The following is a 15,165-nucleotide window of genomic DNA, read 5'->3' as shown; positions in this document are numbered from 1 at the left end:
CTCCGACTTTCTCAGTAGGAATTTTGACTGCAGGGGGCGCTGTTGTGCTTCCAAGTGGGAATTCTATAAGTCACGTGACGCTGCGCTAGCTCGCAGTGACAATTTTTTTCCATATGCGAGCGACATTTTGGTCTTAATAGTTCAGCGACATCTCACTGCTTCACGCTGGTCGATACCCCATGAGTCGACAAATCTTTTAGAAGGGCTGTTGATGGATTTAACACATTTTACACCAACTGAAGGCAAGTTCATCTGAATTATAGAAATCCTTTAAAGAAAGAAGCCATTGGTGGATTTAATGTCTCCACATAAAACAAAAACGAACTAATTTCATCATTTACCTTTCTTGAGATTGAACTATGTCATTAAACGTAAAAAAGTTTAAGAATATAGTCAAAAGCCAACAGTTTTTTCCTGGTGGTATACTAATTCTTTCATAGGACAACTGATCTATAACAATTAGTCTGCTATGCCTCGACCCCCTGAATTCATCTTGTATCACCTGTCAGATAATTGTTTTTAAGCACTCTTCCCAACATTAACATACGTTGAGTTAAACGCAAAGCTTCTGGTGCTGTGATTGGATAACGTTTTGGAGGCGGGGCTTAGCAAACTGTTCCGAGATTCAAGGTGGAATAAAAGATGGCCTTATATCCAAACATGTCAGATATGTGACAGTACAGAGCTAGACAAGGGAAACAAGGGGATTTGTGTGTGTGTGTGTGTTTTTTTTTAAAACAGATCCATGGCACTGGTGAAAACAAATTGAAAAGAAGATTTTCTTAAACAAAAGCACTCTGGCGTGTGGAAGAACCTTGAAAACGGATAGCAGCGCCAGAAAGTCCTGCTCGGTTTGAGCCCCTCCAACGTTCTGATAGGTTTTCCTTTGAAAACCGAAGGCTGAACACAAACAATCCTACAGAGATAGAAAAAAAACATTCCTAAAGTCTCCTTTTTCTTCCCCCAGGTGATCCACCTTTATTAGAGGACCAAGCGTCTCCAGAGAGTGAGGTGGGATTGAAGAGAAACTATCAGATTTCCCTCCAGCATGCTGATGTCTCTCTCCTGTGTTTGAAGCAGCAAGTCTAGCACTGAATACCAGTGAGGGGAAAACTGTCCCACAGCTCTTCCTCTGATATGGCTATTATCTGTAATTTCTTAAAAGATAACCAGAAAGAAGAAAAATAAAGAAAAACACGTAAACAGGAAGGATATGAAGGATGATTCAGGTGACGAGTCACCGCTCGTCCCAAGGCCAAAAAATATGCAGCCTTCTGATTTTCCTCCTCCTGTCTCTGAAAGCAGCAGCACTGTTTCCACATTGTTTCGAATGGTTCACATTTAGATTAAAAACAAACAAAAAACAAAACAAACAAAAAAAAGCAACTTCATGCACACTCAGCTGAACAGGTTGCACTGGAATCTCTCAAGTCCGTAGCAGCTTCCTTTGTTCATCCAGGAACAAGAACACGATGGCTTTTCTCGCTCGTTCTCTCTCTCTCTCTCTGCCTTTGTTTTGTTCTGACGTTTAGATTTACTAAAAGGACGACGAGAGGGAGAAGAGCCACTACAGACTAAAACGATGACAGGGGAGCGTGGCCCTGTGTGGAGCTTCATGCTGACAGGGCGCGGACACAGGTACACAGAAAGCATGTAGAGATGAGCGTTTTGGTCGGCGATGAGCTCGGTCATGGCACGCGTGCTGTGCTTGAAGGAGCGCCTCCTTGCTTCTTCCCTCTTCTCCTCGCGCCGCTACTGACGGAAATGAGAGTCATGTACACGACTATCTTGGATGCTCCTGCTTGATTCGGAATCGTGTTTTTTTTTTTTTTTCTTTTTTAACAGCTACTCGACTGAAAAACGCTTAAAGAGTTGCTTCCAAAAAAATTTTTAAAAAGAATAAAAAATAAAAGCCACTGGAAACTCCACCAAGCCTGTAGCTTTTTCTACCGCTGCTGGAGTCTGTGATGGAGACGGGGGTCTTGGCGGCGAAGCGGTGATGTTTCCGTGGTGACCGAGAGGCGTGTTGGGAAGCCCGTACCGGCTCGCCGCCGTTACTGCGGCAGCTCTGTGACGGGTCTCTTCTGTTTGAGGGTGTCGATGAGAGACAGGACGCCTCGCTTCACGCTGGTCGATACCCGACGGGACACGGAGTCTCCGGGGGGCGACGAGCTGCAGGCCTTCTGGGAGGGCGGCCGGGCCACCAGACACTTCTGATACCGCAGCTGAGAGACAACAAGGGAGAGAGAGAGAGAGAACATAGAGGGAAAACTGTAAATAACAGAGTTACAGATGCTGAGTGGACGGCGGTGGAGGTGTGTGTGTGAGAGAGAAAGAGAGACGGAGAGTCGAGGAGGAAGCTGGACCGGCGCAGGCTGCTGACTGTGATCAATAGTAATGACTAACGATTCTTGCCACCGTCAATCTGCTTCGGAGCGTGAGTCTGCGTGTGGCCGTATATCCAAAGTTCAGATGTGTGATCAATGGCCTCGCCTGCAGCGGACCAATCTCATATGTCAGCCAGCAGACGGAGAGGTGCAGCGCGACCCGACGGGCTGGCACAAACTCCACACACTGCAGATGGTGGTTTTGGGTTGTAAACACAGCAAACATAAGGACGGAATAAACACACTGTGAAATCATTGGTGTTCAGTCGTTCACTCTATTTTACTGTAGACAGTTATTATCACCAATGATGATAAGTTAAATAAAAAATATTTTTAGAAAATTACACACAGTGCCTTGCTGTAAGTATTCATATCCCCTTAATTTTGTCGAGTTTTTTTCATTTTTTTTTTTTTCATTTTATTTGTTGGTTTACGCACTCTTAATACTATATTTTTGGATCGTGTGAACATGCATTTTTAACTCACTGCAGCATTAATAAAATGTTTCCATTGGACCCTGAAACACTGACGTATTCAGTGCTGCACCTTAAAATGTCAAAACGAGCTAAATGGCTTTCAATAATTTTTAATATTGATCTGCGCCCTCCTGCTTAAAACGAACAACTATCAGAAGGGAAAAGAAAGTAGGCCCACTTTCAGACATAAGATACAAAACGTTATTGAGCATTCGTTATTTCACCAGCAATCAGTCGTAAGTAATTGTGCATCTGTGATTTAACTGTGGGTCAACAGGGAAGGATTTCATGTTTAAGGAGGAAATCAAAGCTGAAATACAAATTACATGTGCAGCCCTACCTGCAATATTAATCAAATTTATATTTAGCCATTATTGTTTTGACAGAGCGAGAGGAGAAATAAATAGTTTGTGCAGCTAATTACTGTGGGGAAAACATGGATGGTGCAGTTATTAACCTGATATGTTGTAGTCTTTGAACGGCCCAGTTGTCTGTGTGTGTGTGCGTGCGTGCGTGCGTGTGTGCGCGCGCGTGCATGCGTGTGTGTGTGTGCCTGTTAATGCTGCTGGAGATCAGACCAAAGCTAAATAACAATTTTATGCTATTTCACTGTTATGCATCTATTAACCTTCATCTCAAACGTCGCTACAGACAACAAAAATAATTGAACTGATTTCAGTTTCCTTTCAGATTTTATGCATGCCTTAAAATATTAAATGCAGACGTATCAAAGCAATAAACTTGGTTTCTTTGGTGTTAATTAGTGTTAAAGTAGCTACTTGTAAAGCAGAAGACTTTAAACACGGATTTTAAACACTGCGCTCTGAGGTTATTTATTCAAAGGGGAGAAGAAGTGAAACACAATTTCTGCCTCCAAACTTCAGTTTCGTAATCTTCCTACTTCTTCTCTTCGATTTGTGCGTTCGGGTCCAGTTGGGCTCACCATGCAAGCTGCCTGCACGGCTTCGGACACGCTTCCGGCATTGGGCTCACACCAGAAGACGTGGCAGTCGAAGCGATGGCCGCCAGCGTCCATGATGAAGGCAAACGAGCGCACGTCATGGCCGACGCCCATGAAAGACAGGAAGCGAACGCGGCACTCCACCATCACCTCCTCTTCATCCTGGTCAGAAATATGGGTGAGAGATTCATCAAAAACATTTGATTTGAATAAGACACGAACACAACCACCGGACTGAGTCGTGCACTTAAACGGCCGTATATATTTATTCAGAGGTTCTCTGACCGTCTTTCACTTTATGTGGAGATTCACAAAGAAATTAGCTGCCGATTAGAATCTGATGATTCCATAGACTGAAAATGTTCAACATTTCTAAGGGGTGAGCACACCATCTGCTGAAATACAATCTTCAAAGGCACTGAGGGATGAAAAGTGAAGCCCGTCTATTTTCGAAATCAATGAGGTGTTCACAATAAAGTCAGTCTCAATATAATATGTGGAAGATTATAACTGCTTTGTAATAACTTTTTATTAGGTTTTTACTCTATATTAAGCTCCTAGCTGAGGTGGATTTTAGTAACCAAAATCAATAAGTGCAGGGGAGAAGTTTGGCGACTGTGAAAAGCAACAAGAGAAGTGTCAAAAACATGGGTTACAAACGTGTTTAATATTTTCTTTTCAATACCATTATCTTTTAGAGACCTGCCTGTCTTGCGAGAAAGCAAGCGAGAGCAAGACTTCAGGTGATAACTTTGTTGAACGAAGCACAGCAAAGTTTTTCTGTTTGAACTTTTGTAGTATTTAACCTCTGTCATCGAATAGGCTTCATTTGAAAGGTAGCCAGCCTTTAGGAAATCTCAAAGTTCGAGGGTGTTCCCTAAAGGCTATTAGCACTACTGCAAGCGCAGAAAAACTTGTTCTCAATTACTTGTGGCTAAAAGAACAAAGTTCTTGTTTGCAAAAACATTCATGAACCCGGGAAGCTTTCTTTCTCTTGACTAGAACACAAGAGACAGGTTCTGTCTCACAAACAAGCTGTAAGAACTTAAAAACCAGGAACAGAATGACAGTACTTTGTTCTTGCAGCTTTGGGAGAGACAGCTAATTCCTCTGATCTTGCAAAGTATTTATTTTATTTAGTTTAGCGGTAGCAGTCAAGCAGCAGATGTCTGACCTTGTCTTTGCTGATGGTCACAGTGGCATCTGCCACATTAAGGGCCACAGGAGTCCAGTCTTCTCTGTTGGAAGAGCCAATCAGACTGTCAATGGCTCCGTTCAGTATGTCCATGCCTGGAAATGAGAATATTATAGCAAATCAAACAAGATTCACAAATGAAATCACATTTGCATCACATGCAACACTGCAGAGAAATTTTGAACTGCATTTGCAGGCACATATGAGCGCATTACACCGACCTATTGGTCTGGCCACGGGCATCATGCCCAGGTAGAGGACCTGAAACTTCTGAACCAGCTCCGTCTTTGGTGTCGGAAACTCTGATGGGAAAAATTCATCACGACATTAACAACAGCTTGGAGCAACAGGAAGTGTTTTACAATCTAGTGCATTAAATTACACCTTTTCCCACCTCAACATCAGGATCTCATGTTTCTGCTGCAACATATTTCAGTGTCAAAACCAGGCTAGAGATGAAACGACATCATGACCCAATTCAGTTTTATTTCATTAGATGAAATAAAAACCTTCAGTATAAAGTTCTTGTAAATTAAGTATTATAAACAAATATTTACTGGAAAAAAGGTGTCAGGAACAGGCAATCAGAGCCAAAGAGGAGGGTCTTAGCGATGGCAATCATGCTCAAGTACACGCACACAGGTGCTGCTCACACCCTTTGTGTCGCTCCAGCTAATAATTGCGGGTTTGCTGCAGAGTTCCCAAATTCTGAGAAAGGGATTTGCAAGTTGTTCAAATTTAGCAATTTTCTCAGAACTCCCAATGCAGCTTTAATGGGAATTTTCAGTGCACCAATACTTGTGAAACCAGCTATTTTTTGTAAAAGAAACAACTATTTACAATTGTATGTACTGAACAAATGTGCTCAAATTAAAAGGTTGGGTTTTTCTAACTTTTCCCAAGAGAAATTATGCTACCTTAATAAAAGATTGAGGGTTTGGGGGTTTTTAGACATTTTTAAACCATTGCCAACAAATGTGTTTGATGAAATGACATGAAAGACTTTCTCCTTCATCTGTCTTGGAAATGCGACAGTGTAAAGAGGAGATGATGCAACACTGAGTCATTATGCTTGTGCACTGGATCCGAAGCCCTTAAAACCTGCAAGGCATTGGATCATTTTTCAGAATTTGTAGGTCTGGTAAAGAAACCGGTTGGGAGCGAGGAAGGACCCTACTGGGTGGTAAATATATTAAGAGTTTAAATGTGTTTACTTTTCTTTTATCGTAATTGTTTTTTTTATTATTATTATTTATTTAGGGAATACAAATGCATTCACCAAATTATGGGCAGCCAATAAATTCTATTTAATTAAATAGTAATCAACACTTCTGCCAGCAGTAGAGCTTAACACAGCATAACCAAAACAAAGCTTTGTACCCGCAGACATAAACGCCACATCAGTGGCGTTTGATGACTCCAACATGACTTGTATTTCTAGCTGCTCTCGTGCTCCTGGTAAAAAAACACGCCGCTTTAGCAAAGAATGTTACTGTGAAACATTCACTGTGCTCCCACAGTTGATAACATTTACTGTTTTGTGTCTCTTGCAGAATTCGTCGTCTCTCCACACACGCACGCATGCACGCGCACCCACACACACACACACACACACACACACACACACACACACACACACACACACACACACACACACACACACACAAAAAGGGTGGATATGTTGATGAAGCGCACCTTGTAAAGGGAGGTCCAGTCCTGCCTGCATCCTGTCCTGGAGTGAACCTCCTGCCATGGCTTTGGCATTCTTTCGCTCCGTCATTATCTATGGAAAAGAAAGGATTTTCACACAGAGGCAGAAACGCGCGCACACACACACGCACACACACACACACAGGAAGAAAAGGAAAGATGTAATAATGTGTGTGAAAGTGGATGAGAACAGGAGGAGGAGGGGGAGGAAAACAATTACACGAAAGAGCGCTGAGACTGTCATGCTGTTTACTCGACGAACACAGGAAAACACAGGGAAAATTAAACAGGTCACAGTTTAAAACTAAAAAGATAAAAGCTTTTCCTCCTGAGCTACAGTTTGAAGAAGTAAAGCAACAGAACCAAACGGCTCAAAGAGAGAGAATCATTTGCACTTTTTCACTCTTCTATGCATCTAAAACACCAGACCTGCAAGCGCAGATGTCTTTAATCAGGAGTTTGTCAGATCAGCGGAGCAGTTTGGATATTTTCCAATGTTACACATTAGTTATATTTTACTACTCTTTCCACATCTTGAGAAAAAAAAAAACAACCACATTGCTCGCTTCACCACTGCTTCTCTTCTTCAGTTAAACTCCCCACAATCCTGCAGTGCATCACTAACACACACCACATGACCCGCCTCCTCATCTTCCCCTCCAGAAACAATCAGCAACAAACAGGAGCCAAATATGATATCGTCATTGTGGAGTAATTAGTAGTGATGACGTTTTACAATAAGACTTAATGCGTAAGTGGGAGAGGGGGAACCCAACCTTTTTAGTAATACACTCCATGTTTGATTTCAATGCACCGAGTTGGGGATTTACAATAAATTGGAACAACCAAGTCCCAGATGAACCTATAAAATGCTGCCGTTTCTACTGTGAACTGAACTCAGCTCCAAATAAGATCATAAACATGACTAACATGACATTTAAAAAGCCCCTGCAGGTTACGAATTAAAGCTTCAACTCTGCAAATATTTTATTGGAACAAACAAACATCTATTAATCCCACATTTGTAGCAGAAACAGTAAAAACAAATGACGGTTCAATTATTAGTATTCTGGCGCCGTTTTAAAATAGATCTCTATTCACAAGAAGAACCGTACAGAGTACAGTATGCCTCCTGATGATTGTGTTTGGGTAGAAGAAACAACAAGGATGCCAAACAACCTGAGCAAAGATAAAAAATAAAAAAAACAAGTACACATATTGTAAAATAATAATGATGAGGTAAAACGGAAATCTTGGCAGGCAGTCGCATCACAGAACGAAGGTGGTGTTAAATTCGGCGTTTCCTGGGTGTCATCATCATTGGTGATAATAACTGTCTACAGTAAAATAGAGTGAACGACTGAACACCAATGATTTCACAGTGTGTTTATTCCGTCCTTATGTTTCCTGGGTGTGTTAATAGTGGGGCGCACCGGGCGTTCGGCTCATTATTCAACTCGACTTTGATTTTGCAGCATCTTGCGGCTGGAACAACTCACCCTGGAGCAGATCTCGTGCAGGCTTGTGGCGATGGCTTTGGCCGGCGTGTCACAGCGGAACACATGACATTTCAGGATCCTGGTGTTTTTGTCCCGCGCCACGTATGCAAAGTCCCTGAAAAACAAGACAAGTTGTGGTTTAACAGCGACACGTCTGGGTGCACAGACGAGAGCTGCGATGCAAACACATTCACACACAAACACACAACTTTCTTAGAAAACCCTGTTTTCCTACTGAAAGACAAACTCCTTCAGGTTCTATCAGAATTTCTCTGTATCTTGGTCAATCAACTCTGACGAGGTTAGATGAACCTGGTTTGTTCCCTAATTCTCCAACAAACCACTGAGGACATCAGATCTCAAACAGCTTGACAGCAACTAACAAGGTGACGTCTGAAAGATAACAGGCTGCACTTTTGTTTAAGGTTATCAGAGTCAATTCGAATACAGACGCAAGTCACGCTAATCAAATGTGAGTGAGTTCATGAGGCATAAATGTTTTTATCATGTCCTGGAAAAAAAACTTGAGGACGATTGTGGACCAGTCTAAAGCGTGGCGTTTCAAAATTCAAAACACACAGAGCCGAGGGTCTCTTTAAGCCAATATCCTCACACACATTCAAGCATTCCTGTGTGTCTGCACATCCAATAAAATAAAGATTGTAGCCCCACACAAGGACGCGGGAGGTCAATCTGTGTATTTGCGGAGGGCGATACAGGATATCAAAAGCTACAGTGGAAATCAGGAAAAAAATGAGATACAGAGGAAATTAAACATTAAAAACTAACAGATATGACAGAGGAGGGATTGTTTATGGGAGGGAGGAATGTGTTTACCTCTCTCTGTGTCCAAGGAAGCATGAGAGGAAAGGAGGACAGTTAGTAGAGAAATGGAAAAGACACACAACAATTGACTTCAGCAGTCTTGTTTCTACAAGCTGCAAAAAGCCAGGCTAACAGATATCTTATCACGTTTCAGCCAGTCACTTCTCATCTTGTTTGCAGCTGAAAAGTTTTAGAAAAAAAAAAAAAAAAATCAAAAGAATTTACTCAGAAGATTGTTTAAAAAAAAAAAAAGATATGCAAAAAGACGAAGTTGCAAAGAGGATTGAAGTGGTTGAAAAGTGAAAAAAAAAAAAAGATGAAATCCTGGCTTTCGCTAATTGGCTGCTCATGTTTAGAGTTTCAAAAGCAACATAAAAATGGTTTCAATAAAAATCACATGTCATTTTTACTTTTACTTCAAAGTCACAGCCTGCATTATACTGGTCTAGCACATAAACTCTACAAAAAGACACTAAAGTCAGGTTACTTGCAACATTAAAAAGTTAAAAGGGTGTGCATACATTTGTAAGCAAGTAAAAAACATGCAATTAAAGCAGATATTCTAAGACTGCATATTTGATATCAAATGTTTAAAATAATGGTGAAGGCAGGTGTAAAAAAAAACAAAAAAAACAAACAAAGTACAGTCTGAATAAAAGAAAGAAGTTACAGAAAGGGGAAGTGGAGAAACGAGGTGAGCGGCTGGGAGTGGCATCTCATTTCAAATGTAACGTGATCATTAGGTTAACGCCCGGCTGCTGAGGGAACCTACAATCCTGCGGCAATAAGCGAGTTTCACAGCATATCAGGAGATAGGTGGTCCCAGAGGTGCTGCTTGCACGGTGACAAAACAGCTACAGGCCTTCAGAGCAGTGAGAGAATCAGAGGGACAAATGAACAGAACCGTCCTTGCAGCAGTGGAACCTCTATCACAGAGCCACTGACAAATCAGTTGTCGGGCTTAATTGGCCCTGACGGCTGACCAACCAGTGAATACTTTAAAATGTTATGTTTTTCTTGACTGTGCCTAAGGGCTACAGCCCACCACACACCGTGCAGGACTTGAATATGTCACACTGCCTGTGCTCCACATTACAAAATCTTACCATCAACTCCTGTCTCACTACATGATTGAGCTGTAGGGGAATTTTGTCAGAAAGGTTCGAGAGACATTTGAGTCCAACAATAAATAGACGGAAAGTTTCAGACGCTAATGTGCTGATTAGCACATTAGGAGGAAAAGGGGGAAAAGGAGACGACAGTGGAAGCGTTCACGGTTGGAAAAAGAGGACTGAAGTCGAGGTGTTCAGTCACACTGAATTATTTATTTTTTTTCTCTCAGAAACTTTATGTCCTCGCCAGATATTGTGAATATAAAGTACTCTTTGGTGATAGAAGCTCTAAATCAGTGCTCTGTCTGTTACACTACAGCCACTGAATTAATTTTGTGAAGAAATATTTTGCTTCAGAGAGCCAATAATATCACAGTGTAAACCAGGCTTAAGTCTTAAAAACAACAATACTCCATGTGGACACTTACTGAGTTAATTAGTCCCTAGCTGAGTTATTTTCTTTAGTGTCATTGAGATGTTTTAAAATGAAGTCAGGAGAACCAAGGAGCTGTACAAAGAACTTGTAAATTAATCAATCAGGTTGCTGGACAAAGAGTGCAAGACATTTAGCTGCAAACAAGAAGGCTTAATGAAGTCCAGCTAAAATTGTTTAGTAGTTTATTCTTTTGAGCTTTTAAGCTCATTCTGTAACTGAACATGTTGTTTTGTGAAATGTTCGCAGAAATTTGGAAATCTCAGTTATGGTAAGGACCTATATTCTTGAAAGACAGAGAGACTGCAGTGTTAGTGATGCTAGCTGAGCTAAGTGCTAATCCGAGTCGCAAAAGAACATTTAAATCTTAAACTCATTACTTTCAAAACTGTAAAACCATATTTCATAGCAACTCTTGTCAGATACACAGCTCCTGATCAAGTAATTATTGAACACTAACTTTAACCTAGAAAAATTACATTGCAATACGGTTTCTTATAGCTTTGTATAAAAAAAAAATTACATAAAAAATTAGCCAGTAAAACTCAAAAGTCTTAAGTCAATGTACAAACTACATGGGCAAACCTTTTATGAACCTTAGTACTGATTGCAATAAATATTTGATCAACTTTGATGTCACATATTTTACTATTAATGAGAACAATTTTTCTCTTTTCAACCAAGAAAAGAAAAGAACATTTAAAAATCTACAGGTTTACATTATACATTTGTCATCATTCAGGCATTTCAGTCGATCTATTCAGTCCCTTGCAACAAGCACATGCATCCACTTCACTTGAGTTTCTTCAAAATTGCAATAAGCACGCACCGGATCAGAAGACGCAAACGCAAATCCGAAGCATCAGATTAGAAAACCCTCAAATTTGAGGTTTTTCCACTTTTTTTGCAAACGCAACGAATCAGAAAATGATGGGATCAAATATACTCACAGAGGTCTGTTTTCTTCTCTCAACGCGTAATCCTGAAAACTGGAGTATCTTTACACACTCGCACCGATTCTCAGTGATGCTGCAGGCTCCTGCTCTCCCTTTAACCTGTCTGATCCACACCCTGGTAGAACTAACTAAACCTCCCCCTCTCTGGCAGCTTTTTCTCTCTCTCTCTCCCGTTGGTTCCCTCACCATGCCGCCCCCTCCTCCTTTTGCTGCAGCTGAGCTGCTCTCACTGCTTTGACACTCCTGACTGTCGATGTGCAAAAGACTCACGTTAATGTCATTAGACGGAGTGATTTTAGGTCAGCTCAGTTGTTCTGGAGGATTTCAGATCGAATAACGAGGTGCAGTAATGTGTGAAGTGATTGTAAAGGAATTCCCACCCACTCCAGTCTACATCATCCCTTAAGCTGGGTGTTTTGCTTGAAGCGGTGAACAGCTCCCCCTAATGGTCACAGAGCTGCAGCATCGATGCGAAAGGTGATGGCAAATGGATGGAAGGTCTAGTAGTAGTGCTTTTTAATATCCTTTCTGAATGAACAATGGCGAAGAGCCTCCTTAAAATGTTCCTTTCATTAATTAATCTAGCTTCATCATCAATCATGAACTCCATCCTGTCCTCATGACCTTATACTGAGACGGGAGAGTCGAGAAAATTATCAAAGAATTAAATGTTACATTTTAAAAAAAGAAAAAAGCGAGCACAGAAAATAAATGCCAACAGACAAATGAAAGGTAACTTGCACCACTGCATCTTAAGCCCAAATTACTATTGGAGTAAAGAAGGACAAGAAAGTAGAACTGCAACTGACCTGCCATTGTCCCGGCCAACACCCCAGACCCGGATACTGGCAATGGGCTGGGAATGAAGCACGCTGCGGTCCATTGGGTCGACCAGGTTCAACATGTTGTTCTCCAGCACCAGGTACATATCCTTCCCCTACACACAAACACACACAGATGAATAAATCACTCAAATATCAGAACAGACAGTCCTAACTTCCTGCTGCTGTATCAGAAACATTTATGTACCTGCCTAATAAATGCCAGCAATGTGTTCCTACACAAGTTTCTAGATTTCCTTCTTGCGTTTTCATAACATCCTGGGCATGGGATGTGGGTAGAAACCATTTTTACTCTAAACCCAAGACTAAAAACCAGAAGGTTCCCTGTAAGATCTCACACGTCCTGTCTCTGGTTATCAAAGCCACTCACAGATGAGCAACAAGTCTCATCTTAAAGTCAGTGTTTGTTTTGCTACTTCAGATTATACATTGATAGCTTTGTTTAAATTTTTTTAATTATTGCTTAGTTGTTAATCTTCTACTATGAAAAGCGATGATGTTGTCTTTAGGTGTGCTGCACTACATGTGTTACTTTGGTAACTTTATTTCAAACCTTCTGGTGTTCTGCATTTCGACCAGACCCATTTAAAGGACCACAAGTTAAGCTCAACCTTAATGTGAAGCTACATTCAAATCAAGGTTGAAATACGTCTGTAACTACGTCTTTCTGTAAGCTCTGACTGAGCACATTTAAATGCAACTGCACCAACATATTCTAAGAACAGACTTATCAGTAAGCCATATAAAAACAAAGAGGAGACATGGAAGAACCGTTGTAGACTAACAGAGTAGAATGGTTGTAGATATTCACAACTGGTCAAACTGCGGTCGTCAAAACAAAGTCAAAGCAGTCCTTCAAAGTACTGCATGGTTATAATATTTGCAATACATTCAAAATTCTGCTTTTCAACACTGCATTTTGTCATTTGGATGAACCTCTGCTGTGTCTTGTTCCCTCAACTGATAGTAGATCTTAGAGAATAAGACACTAATGACTGTTTGATGCATTGTGCTCATGCAAAAGAAAGAAGTGTGTGGAAAAATCTGAGCTAATCACAATTGATACTGCAATATTCAGTGATATTGCAATCTAATCAATTGCTAATTGTGCAACCATAAACAGCTGGGTGCGTGACCCAACCAGCCAGGTCCTGTACTCACAACTATGTGTGTGCAACACTCCATCAATACAGGATGATCAGAGTGACTGTTGCTCAGTAAATCTCGTCTTGTGATCAATGAAATAAAGTCATGTGAACTTTTAAAAGAAAAAGTTTGACTTGATTTCCACCTCTACATCTGAGGGCTTTGCCAGTAGGGAAATATGCTACCATATGATATTAGTGTGTGTGCGTGTGTGTGTGTGAGTACATGTCCAGCTATCCTATTGGGGATCCTTTCTGGCATATTTACTAAACCAAGTGGGTCTTATCTGGACCATAGCCCAGTCCTAATCTGATGTACCCCGTTGTGCAGGGTTAGGGGTTACGTTTAGCAGCATGATGTGGATTAGGTTTTGGTTAATCTTAGGTTTAGGAATAGACTAATATTGGTTAGGTTTGGGGGAAATGTCTGGATTAGGCATAAATGCAGTAACTAAAATGATTGCAAGTCAATACAAAGTTCCAATATGGGTAGAAATATGAACTTGTGTGCGTGCATTCCTAGGTCTCTAAATAAATTATTCACTCCTAAAATAGGGGATGGATATAAAGGGCTATCAAAGGGGAGAAGAAGCTCTCTACTGCCGTGTCCTGTCAGTTCACATTAAATAAATCCACAGCACAGCGAGCAGCAAAAACCCCTTACTCTCTTCTTTCTCCTCACACCCACAAACCCATTGCTGTCATCTTGTTTCCATTTTACTTTATACTAATCTTTAATTTTTTTATTATTTTTTTTTACAGAGACTTCTTACCTCCAAACTATTTCACTTTAATCATTTAGAAAATATTTTATAAACCCAAAACAAAGATAGATATGGTACGCAGCGTCCCTCACCTCGCCCCAGATGCCGACGGTGTCCCGTATGTCGTTCTTGCAGTAGGACAGCTGTCGGATGCAGTTGTTGACGGCTACGCTGCTCTTCCCGGGGGCCAGGTCCTCCTCGGCCATCTCCACCCAACCCAAAGAGCGCACCGCAAAACACTGCAAACAAAAGCAGAACACGAGCGAGTTACACAATCGGCTTTCAGAGATGCACGATGATGACACACGACATGTTTGTTTAACCAGCAGTCGTGGGTTTGAAACTTTCTCTGCCGCTGTTTACTCCAAAGTAAACATAGAAAGCGCGGTGCAAATCATGGAGGTGACTCACAATGAGAGGGTGAGAGTCGAGTTACAGAGATTAAAGACACTTTTAGAATAATCAAAGTAAATGTGGAGTTGATTACCTTGACTTTGATAGAAGCAGCTACAAAATACTGCAGTGAGCTTTAATTTCTGATTGCTACCACATTACACTAATTTAGCTTAATACCACCAGGCTAAACAACCGTTTCAATCTACAATAAATCTATCCAGTAATCCAGCCAAATATTGACTTCACATTAGCCTCGCTGAATTGGACTGCAGACGAATCAGCATACTAATAATCCAGTTGCAAAATAAATCAGCCGGACGATGGAACTGTTTTTCAATTAACCTTAAAGCCTAAAGGCTTCATCATCTGGATCCTGGATTTGAATGTTTTTAAGACCACAGCAGGAAACCCACAGAAGTTCAACAAGAAATCATCCACTAGGGGGCAGTATTGTCCAGCTAGAC

The 15,165-nt window shown here is 41.1% G+C and overlaps 1 protein-coding gene across 7 annotated transcripts in view; it reads right to left on the bottom strand.

The window, feature by feature from the left end:
• Positions 1 to 725: 725 nt before the first annotated feature.
• apbb2b (amyloid beta (A4) precursor protein-binding, family B, member 2b) overlaps positions 726 to 15,165 on the bottom strand; it is a 53,403-nt gene continuing 38,963 nt past the window's right edge. For 3 of the 7 annotated variants that reach the window (XM_008413126.2, XM_008413141.2, XM_008413146.2), the window contains 9 exons: positions 14,398 to 14,544; positions 12,364 to 12,491; positions 9,066 to 9,071; positions 8,229 to 8,343; positions 6,715 to 6,802; positions 5,241 to 5,321; positions 4,999 to 5,114; positions 3,807 to 3,986; positions 726 to 2,225 (listed from right to left, as the gene is read on the bottom strand). In XM_008413126.2, the coding sequence (XP_008411348.1) occupies positions 2,055 to 2,225; positions 3,807 to 3,986; positions 4,999 to 5,114; positions 5,241 to 5,321; positions 6,715 to 6,802; positions 8,229 to 8,343; positions 9,066 to 9,071; positions 12,364 to 12,491; positions 14,398 to 14,544 (1,032 nt within the window). In that variant the 3' untranslated portion in view covers positions 726 to 2,054. Of the gene's footprint in view, positions 2,226 to 3,806; positions 3,987 to 4,998; positions 5,115 to 5,240; positions 5,322 to 6,714; positions 6,803 to 8,228; positions 8,344 to 9,065; positions 9,072 to 11,548; positions 12,217 to 12,363; positions 12,492 to 14,397; positions 14,545 to 15,165 lie in introns of those variants that run through there. The other 4 variants (XM_008413134.2, XM_008413173.2, XM_008413155.2 and 1 more) reach the window with 3 other exon arrangements.

Source organism: Poecilia reticulata, linkage group LG1, assembly GCF_000633615.1.
Source record: "Poecilia reticulata strain Guanapo linkage group LG1, Guppy_female_1.0+MT, whole genome shotgun sequence".
NCBI lineage: Eukaryota > Metazoa > Chordata > Actinopteri > Cyprinodontiformes > Poeciliidae > Poecilia > Poecilia reticulata.
This window is presented reverse-complemented; position numbering and strand designations above follow the sequence as displayed.